Source organism: Charadrius vociferus, unplaced genomic scaffold (assembly GCF_000708025.1).
Source record: "Charadrius vociferus isolate BGI_N301 unplaced genomic scaffold, ASM70802v2 scaffold217, whole genome shotgun sequence".
Classification (NCBI taxonomy): domain Eukaryota; kingdom Metazoa; phylum Chordata; class Aves; order Charadriiformes; family Charadriidae; genus Charadrius; species Charadrius vociferus.
The window spans coordinates 1,701,254-1,710,793 of record NW_009649190.1 but is presented as its reverse complement, the minus strand read 5'-3'; the positions used below and the strand labels follow the sequence as shown (position 1 = coordinate 1,710,793).

General features: G+C 38.6%; 1 protein-coding gene across 2 annotated transcripts in view; it reads left to right on the top strand.

The window, feature by feature from the left end:
* The window catches only part of SATB1 (SATB homeobox 1), a 74,897-nt gene that overhangs the window by 6,325 nt on the left and 59,032 nt on the right, over positions 1 to 9,540 (top strand). The window contains exons 3-5 of one of the 2 annotated variants that reach the window (XM_009888925.1): positions 752 to 928; positions 1,724 to 1,850; positions 2,578 to 2,701. In XM_009888925.1, coding sequence (XP_009887227.1) covers positions 752 to 928; positions 1,724 to 1,850; positions 2,578 to 2,701 — 428 coding nt within the window. The remainder of the gene's footprint in view (positions 1 to 751; positions 929 to 1,723; positions 1,851 to 2,577; positions 2,702 to 9,540) is intronic. The other variant, XM_009888926.1, reaches the window with a different exon arrangement.

Here is a 9,540-nt window from a genome sequence, read left to right as displayed (position 1 = left end):
AAACTAGAAATTAGTAATTACTTTCAGGCGTACCAAAATAGCAATGAATACCAGAAATGTCGAATGCAAAGTGCAGGAGGCAACAAAAAAACCCACCCCGAACTGCAGGTACGCTTCTTAAAACGGCACTGAAATCATGATTTGTTTCTTAAAGATGCCAGTGAAAGTAGTGCTCAAGTGCACTCGATGAATGAAGCACGAATTAGTGTTAACTTTTGCCTTGTTTCCTTGTGTACTCTTTTCAGAGCGAATGTATAACACGCAAGGTGATTTGTTGTGGATGTTGCAGGCAATTAAATATTTTTGGCAGGACTAAGAAAGTTTTAACGTTAAGGAAGAAAATTATGTAGCTGGTACTAAAATGGCTTACAGTGAAGACATCTGCAGTATGTATTTAGGTTCTCATGCTGCCTGCTACTCACAACAAATCAGGCAGGACAGAGAGAATCAACTTCTCTTCAGTCAACCTTGTTATTTCTATAGAAGGCAATTCTTTAATCTGTATCCGATCAAGCGAGGTAAATTTGCATTTCTGCTTTTCAGAGAGAGGTAGGTTTTGCAGAACTTTCTCTTTTTTTTGGGGGGGAGGGCGAGGGGAAAGGACTTAGGAAATATGTTTATCAAATATTTGTGATGATTCTTGATGCCTCCTCTGCCTGTTCGTACAGGTTTTATTTACATAACGCTGTATAGACCCACCTACTCTACTATAACTCAAGTTTAATATGCTAAATTTAATTTTTTTTAATAGGAAGTATGCTTCCAGTTTTCTGTGTAGTGGAACATTATGAAAATGCCATTGAGTATGATTCTAAGGAGGAGCATGCAGAATTTGTGTTGGTGAGGAAGGATATGCTTTTCAACCAACTGATTGAAATGGCATTGCTATCGCTTGGATATTCTCACAGCTCTGCTGCCCAAGCAAAAGGTAAATAAGATTACGAAATTGTACAATGAATTATGTTTGTTTGTGGGGTCTTGGGGGAGGGGCAGGATTTCTCTCAGGAATGCAATGCAGGTTTTACTTCTTAAACTTCTTGCAGATTCTGTCTCTCTATTTTTTTTTTCCCCTTAATGTATTTTTGTTTAGTTAGTGCACGTTTTGTTCGTGGGGAATGTGGAGGTAGATTTTTTTTTTTGTTTAAAGAAAAAAAAGACTTCAACTGAATCATTAGTATGCTTATTGACCTTAATAATCTGCTCCACTGAGGATCCACAAGGAAGTGTAAAGCATATTTGAGCAGATGGACTGTTGAGAGTCAACTTGCATTTATGACTGAACATCCAGCTCTATTTCTTTTATTTTGTTCCTGATGGTTTTATAGACTGCAAAGTATTTTTTTTTTGTACTCAGTCCTTGCATTGCAAAATCCTTTCTAATTTATTGAGAGGAATGCTAACTATTATATCCTGTCCTATTGAATTCATGGGAAGTTAGGAAAATACACTTCTATACATATTAAAAAATCCCTGCTGTAATGCATTTGTATAATTTCATAATATAGATAAAGCATATCCTTGGTGGTGTGTGGGTGGGGGTTTTTGGGGAGGGTGTTCTTTTGTTTTGCCAGATTTAAGAGGCTAGAAACAAAGGTGGTGATCTTGTTAAAATCAGATATTTCTTTTGCCCCTAGGAATTAACAGGTAAATTACTTCTTTTCAATTTTTCCTGCCCTTTTTGCCCACCCCCCCCTCTCCTCAAAAAAAACCCCAAATCCCGCAGGGCTTATCCAGGTTGGGAAGTGGAATCCAGTTCCACTCTCCTATGTGACAGATGCCCCTGATGCTACAGTAGCAGACATGCTGCAAGACGTGTATCATGTGGTCACACTGAAAATCCAGTTACACAGGTAAGTTGCATACCAGTTCTGGGACGTGAACTGTTACTTGTCTGCTCTTACTGTTAATATTGCTCCTATTTAATTCCCACTGTGCTGTGTGCTCAAAGTACAAAGGCTTATCTAAATTCCTTTTTAGTTACTCCAGTTCTTCTTTAAGTTACAGTATACTATTGCGGAAAACTTTTATAGCTCTGATACATAGATTTTCTTTGGATATCTCATTAAAACTATATTGCATTTTAGTCAATTAAATGATGCATTACAAGAAGGCATTTTACATAAAGTTTACTTAAGAGAAAAATATTTTTGCATATCATGAACAGTACCATCTGTGTGCATTTTGTAAAAGAATGACTTGCTCACACTTATTGTTGCTGTCTAGGTTCTTAAATTTCACGGTAACAAAAAAGAAAAAAACGGTTAATATATTAATGCTTTTCATGATCAGTCGTGAGAAAGCATTACACCTTAAATTGTTTTACCAAGCGCATCAGAGCAGGAAGGTAGAAGTAACATGAAAAAATAGTCGCCACATGCAGCTGATGTATAATTCATGCATCAATACAGCAGATGTGTTGTATAAAGTAATTAACTAATCGGAACAATCAGGAGACCGAGAGCAATCTCCAGATGCATCTGCTTGATGCGCAAAATGAAATCTGTCTGTCTTAAAGGAATGTTCTGCAGCAGGATGCAATCTTGTAATAATCCCTTTTCTAATCTGTGTTTCAAATAGTTGCCCTAAACTAGAAGACTTGCCTCCTGAACAATGGTCTCACACAACAGTAAGAAATGCTCTGAAGGACTTACTGAAGGATATGAACCAGAGTTCATTGGCCAAGGAATGTCCCCTTTCACAGGTACTTAGCATAACATGTAATAAATAATAAAGCACTATAGGCAACGCTGATGTGAGATTTGAGATTTCTACAGACTGTAGCAAGTAGTACCCGTGGAGTGAATCTGCCAAAAATGCAAATTCATTTGACCACTTCATGATCTTTATAAATACGCCTGATTCATTTCGAACGTAGCCTTACAACGTTTCCCATGGGGAGTCGTGAAAGGTTGTTTACACCGCACTAAAATTGTCTCACAGCAAACTGGATTTTAACTGGTTTTTGTCTTCAGTCTTTGAACTGCTTTGATGTAACTACTTTTTTCAAGCACATGTGTTCAAGATGTTAAAAGGCTCTTTACTTACTGCTGTCAAAAGTACTATTGAATCTGAATGCTTGTTAGATAACCTACAGTAGTTTTAAATGCTAATTCATAAAATGAGACAGTCTTTGGCATGCTATATGAGAAGGGAATAAAGAATAAAGCTCTTTGGATGATGTGCTGTTGTTGCAAACAACCAAAGGAAAATCAGCCGTTTATTAGTTCTAATCAAAATATACCTAAACAAAAATGAAACCTCAGTTTATGCATTGCTAAATATTGAGCCGATGCTTTCCTCAAGCCTTAGTCGTATTGTTCTTTTTTGCCGTTCTTTTTGTCATTCTTCTGTCAAATTACTGTGAAGGCGCAACTTACTCTTCTATGCAGTACGGTGTCCAATGATGCTGTGGTGGGAACATCATACTTATTTTTACCTTTTGAATTTTCAAATGTGTTTTATTGTGGTGCAGTGGAGACAAATTCAGTATACGAATAAATGATGCTAGTTGTGGTAGGGAGGGGAAAAAGGAAATTAAGGAAGTCAAGGTATTTGTATGGGGATTTTATTTCTCTTGCTCAGAATATTGGAGTCTCTGTCTCCGAAAGGCTTCAGTTAATCTATAGAGGACCACTCTCTTTCTTTGTCTGTCTTTCCAGCGGATATGTTAGCAGGCTCTTTTCCCATTGCTTTTTTTTTCCCCCTATGGTTAGATTGTTTTCAGTGATGTGGCTCCAATATAGGAAGTTTTGAAGTGGAAATAATCAAAATTATCTTCACTGGTTGCAAACCATTCCAGTAATATGTCTGCAAAGTTATCTTGTACGTACCTACTAAAAAGCATGTGAGCTCTTGCCCTGCTGGCTTATGGAAGCTGCAGATAATTTGGGATTTTTCTCCTTTTTAATCTATCTAATAGTGCTGGTTTTTACTTCATACTGATGGAAAGCAAGTAAATTCTACTGAGATGGAATATTTCGTTTCTATTTTGGACATCGTGTTTCACATAGCAGCTTCTGTATGTATGTAGATGATGCAATGATAAAGCAGAGAAAAAAAGTTTTCAAAAGGAATACTTCACTAAAGACGGTATCATGGTATTGGAGATAATTCATTAATTACACTCATCTAAAAAGTTGTTTTTAAACTATACTGAATTTTTATGTAATAATTTTAATGGGCAAAACCCATCTTGGCTAATAACAGCTCTTGAAGTTAGCACCTGAGATAACCAAAGCCCCAGATTACAGAACTCTGATTTGGGGCTGTTTGCTTACTGTTTTGCACTTCTTTATTTGTAAAAGAATATACTTAAAGCCGGGAGCTTCTTCCTGTTGTTAAAAGCATGCTTATTACTTTTGTCATCTCTATTCTCACCAGCGCTGCGGTAGTTGGGTTGCAAGTATTTAAATAGCTTCTGCTTTTCTTTTTTCTTTATAGACCAAATCATGTTAAGCTTAAAATACATTTATTTATTCTTAACTTTTGGCAAAACAAGCTGTTACAGCGGTTGATCGAGAGCCCATCAGTCAGTCTAAATCTTCCCATTTCCCTTTGGGACCTTGAGGGAGGACGCGTTGATCTGACAGTGTCCTTTTCACATGGCTAAATTGATCCGAATGCTTCCCGTGTTTGCCTAACTAATAACTCATTGTGTATCGCTCCTATAGAAAGGACAGTGATTTAAGAGTTGTCTGTGTTTTGTTAAACATCTTCAGTTTGGAGAATTGCCCCGCAGTGGTGCGCTGCTGCAGCGGAGGTGGGAAGTCAGAGCAAGGTGGAGGTTAGGAGGCAATGTTTCCTTTGAGGGTCCATCAAAAGGCCAGTATGGGAGACTCTTCTGAGAGCAGAGAAGTGGTCTCTCCCGTTATGTACTTCCATGGGCATAGGTAATGCCATATGAAGTGCTTCATCATAAATGCAAGCTAATGCAGTGACACTGTACCATAACTTATTAACACTGTTATGGATATAATTTATTAACCACAGAAAAATGACTCAAAGTGGAAACGAGAGTAGTTATCGTTTTCTGTCACTGTCATTAGCAGTGCTCTATTTTGTGTAGGTACGGAAGGATGTGTTGCAAGGTATTTAAGTTGCTGTGCTCAATGCGTGGCATCTCCAAAGCCCCATTTAAGCATGGAAAACTGAGAATCATCATCCTCACTTAGAATTTACTGTATTTTCTTAATTAATCTTGCATTTTGTGTATTAAAATATGTCTCATATTTATTCAGAATACTGACTTTCTACGTACTGCCAAGCAAACTATTTTTGTAGTGCAGGTATATTTAACGGCTTGAAAATATGTGAGCAAACAAACTTTTAGATCCTGTTTGTCTTAATTATAAAGTCTTGAAAACTTAACAGCATCATCTACTTGCATGGGTTTTCTTTTGCCATTCGCTTTCTTGTCCAACTAAAACCTTGCGGTGTGCAGGTATGAACTCTTCATGCCTTCCTCAGTAAAATACCAGTGTGACTCTTGCTCTCATTAGCAGAGTTGAATACACGGTCTCTTCTGAAGCTACTGTAATTGTCTCGCTCTGTGATTGCTGTTGCCACCCCTGAATACCAGGTACATCACTCGCTATATGAGCCCGCATCGCGGGGAATCCCCGTTGGCATGACTTGGAGTTCTCAGGACGGACCGGAGCAAATGCATGGCTCTGAAATGCCGTGGAATTGCAAGCATCCGTCCAGAGGTTTAGTCTCAAATTCTCGATATTGAGCAGGCAAGGTAAAAGGACACTGCGGATTTCGCGTGGAAAAGCCAAGCCTGTTCTGAATTACACACTGCAGTGTGTATTTCCATGCTTTACCTTGGGGTTGCAGATTTTATTGCTAGAGACTAGCAGCGTACACGGATGCCGGGCGAAAGACTTCTCGTGTTTGATACGCGATACCATTTCTGCTTCCTCTCCAGACCCCTTTTGATGGGGAAGGCAACTTGGATTTTAATCTAGGGCTCAATTTTGGGCCATCTTGTGCATTCCGTTGAATTGGTGTATCTCGTGAGTGGCCTAGATCTCACCTCCCTCCTGTTTTGGCTCTTTTGTCTCCAAAGGGTTGTAAAGAAATTGTTCTACAATCAGTTCTTATTTCTAGCCCCTTGCACAGAAGCTCCACTCTACCTCAGTCTGTTGGGAGCTCCTCTAAAGTGATCAGGAAGGCCTGTTGCATTTATTTATTTATTTATTTGTTTATTTTATTTATTTATTTAATGTTAGTCCTTCCATCTCTCTACTCAGCCTTAGTCCTAGCATTTTCATACTTTGTTTTCACAGTTTTGCTCTATTTTGGTTTTTCGAGTAGAACTTTCTTATTACTTCCACAAAATAACTGAAATAATACAGTCCATATTTATATTGATATTAATAAAGGTTTATTTTGCTTTGTCCATATTGACTTACTGTCTCTCTCTCTCTTTCTCGCTCTTTATGGGTGTATATATAGTTAGATAAGCTTTTATGAGGGAGAGGAGAGCAACGTGGGCTATTCGCCCAAGAAGAGGCTGGAAATTCTTTTGATAATTCTGGAACAAACTCACTGTGGGCTTTTGAACATTTAGATGTACCCCTTATCTTGAGTTCCTGTAACCTTTCCCATGAAAGGAAGATAAGTCACCTACCAAACGAAGAGATTGTAGAGATTAATTAGTATCTGGGCAGTGCTTTGAAAATATGGTAGTGATCAAATGACATTGACTTTCCCCACTGGTATTATCTCACCTGATTTTTTTTTTTCTACAAAAAGATTTTCTAGATGATTGTTGTTAGTATTTGCAAACAAGCTTGGGGTTTTATTTTTTTTTTTTTCCCCACTTTATCAAACCACTGCAAAAGCACTTCTGAAGTGAGGTATTCATTCTTCATTCTTTCTCTTCCCCCATAGTACAGCTAGCCTAACTCTCAGGACAAGCGATAGCCAGTGCATTATAGGTGAGAAAATCCAGGCCTGATGTATAGCAGAATCTCATGGTTTATTATGTTTTAAAATATTTTGCAGGGAACATGCAATAGTCCCATGGAATATATCCAGAGTCTGTGATATTATGGACATAGTAATTTACATGCACTGTATTACTATTTTTAACTTTTTGGAAGATACTTGCATGCAGCTTCTCCCCCCCCCCCCCCCCCGCCAAGTCTGTCATGTCATTTGCATAATTTTGCTCTTGATGCATAGGGAATGGCATTTTTTTCAGTTAGAGGGCTATATGCTTCCATTCCGTAAAACCTATGCGCGCACAGAACAAGTGCTGGTACGATACCGAAGTCTGAATAGTTTTGCACTTGTGATAAATATAGCTATCCCGACTGCATTTTGATCAAACTTCCTTGCTGTAGCGAATGATTGTCTGCCTCTGACACGGGCACCATAGAGATCGTATACTTCCCTTTTTGTTCAGATGTCCTGCCCTGAATTTGCGTGCTGTTTTATGCAGACATCGTGCAGAGACGCCGGGCAGAAAGCTTGCTTGGAACATCAGTGTTTCTTAGTTCGCCTCATCTGGAGGCACCTGGCCATCCAAGCAAAATAAGCAGCGTAATAGAAATCCTCTCGCATTCCCTCGCTGCTGTTCAGACACCCCCACCCCTCCAAAAACCCAACCAAAAAAAGTTGCATCTGCTAAAATTAAAATTTCCAAACGTATAAATAACCAAGGAATGAGCTATTAAGGATTGCCAAAATACATACTTTTTATGAGCGATTTTTAATTCATGCTTTACAAAACTGAAAGGTGTTTTTTTTGCCCTCCCCTTTCAGTTTTACCTGCCTAGACCTGAGATCAAGTCCTTGGGTTTCTTTGTTGCTTGTGATTCTCTTCTCTCCTTGTCTCTTCCTCCTCCCCCCCCTCCCCCAATAATTAATAACCTCAGTAAGGAATGCATCTCCTTTTTCTACTTTAGAAGTTACTGTACTTCAGATTTTAAAGATGTCATTAATTATTTCAGGGAAGTACATCCTTGAGGGCCTGGGCTCAGGTTTTGGCAGGCAAGGGCCTTTCAACCCACCCCTCCGTTGCTCAAGAGCGTTCACACTGATGTCTCTTCAAGCTGACGTGATACCTGCGTTTTATTTAAACATTTTCGATTAACTATTCGAATTTGTGCCCATGATTTTTAGTCATCCGGACAGAACGGGCAGTACAGAGCCTATTGCTGGTGGGATGGGGAAGGTGACATACGTGCATTGGTAGAGCTGCGTGAGGACATTTGCGGGGTGCTCAACCTTTCAATTGCCTGATCTTTTGATCGCTGATTTATATTCTTTAGAGGCATCTAAACACTCTGTGTTAAAGCTATGTCAGCCTGTCTACAATTGTTTTATCTGGGCAGCACCCTATTAAAGGAGGAATAATACAACTATTTTTTTCTGCCTCTTCATTAGAATTAACTATAATGAGGATGTCAAAGTGCCTTTCCAAAACAGTTATGGGGCCTGGCTTTCTGTGGGGAGGATTGTCAAATAAATGCGGTTTCTGACTTCAGAGGACTCTGTAAGGTGTCAGCATGTCCCTTAGTGTCTGTGCTGTCACAAGGTCTTGTGTTTCTGCTTCTGAAAGAGTGGAGAAGAGACCAATAGAGGGATGGTGCTAGTGTTTTCTTCTTTTGTGTTTGGTTTTTGGTGGTTGGTTTTTTGTTTTTTTTTTTAACACTCCTAAAGTGAGCTGTATGGAGATACAAGCAGCTGTCTTCTGCTAGGCTCTCCTGTGAACAAAGTACAAAATTCATGCTTTTTAAGGGAATAACATTTTTGGGACTGTGCTCGCCTCTTTGTGTGCTAACCACTCGGGATTGTATCTCAGCAATTCTGAGAACTGTGTCATGTGAACATTTATCTGCATCGTATGGACTTCAAGTTTTAGGGAAGTGACAGAATAAAAAAGGAACACAGCACGTTTTCTTCTGATACGTTTTCCTTCCAAAATGTGCATGTGTTGTAGAACTGAGCTCTACTCGACTTCTGTTTTCACTCAGTGGTCCTGAGAATGGTATACAGAATAACTTGCATTTTAAATATTTGCGGTTATGTTCTTCTTGTTATATATATAACCGTGCTTTTTTTTTTCTTTTTACATTTAGTGGGTTAAGAGGCAGTGAAGTGATGCACTGCTACAAAATTCTGTATTCATTCATTCATGCTTCTCGCATACTTCTTAATGCAGTCACGTCCGAGTGTGAACCCTGATTTATTTATTTTTTTTCCATAACTTTATTAGAGGGTTAACAAGCCACTCCTCCAGTGTTCTTTAAAGCAAGATTGCAAATAAGTCTTTTTTTTTTTTTTTCTTATTATTGGCAAATTGTTGGCTGTAGAGTACTGCACAAGTATAAACAACATGAGAGATCCTTTAACATAACATGAGAGAGCCTTTAGTCGCTTTGCTCCCTAGCTTTGGAACTCATTGCCAATTGAAGCAAGGAAAGCTCTGGCTGTTGGGACTTTTAAATCTAGACTTAAAAGTTATTTGTTCTGTTTAGCATTTTTAAAATGATTCTATTAGGAATTGTATGTGCTTCAGTTTTAATTTTA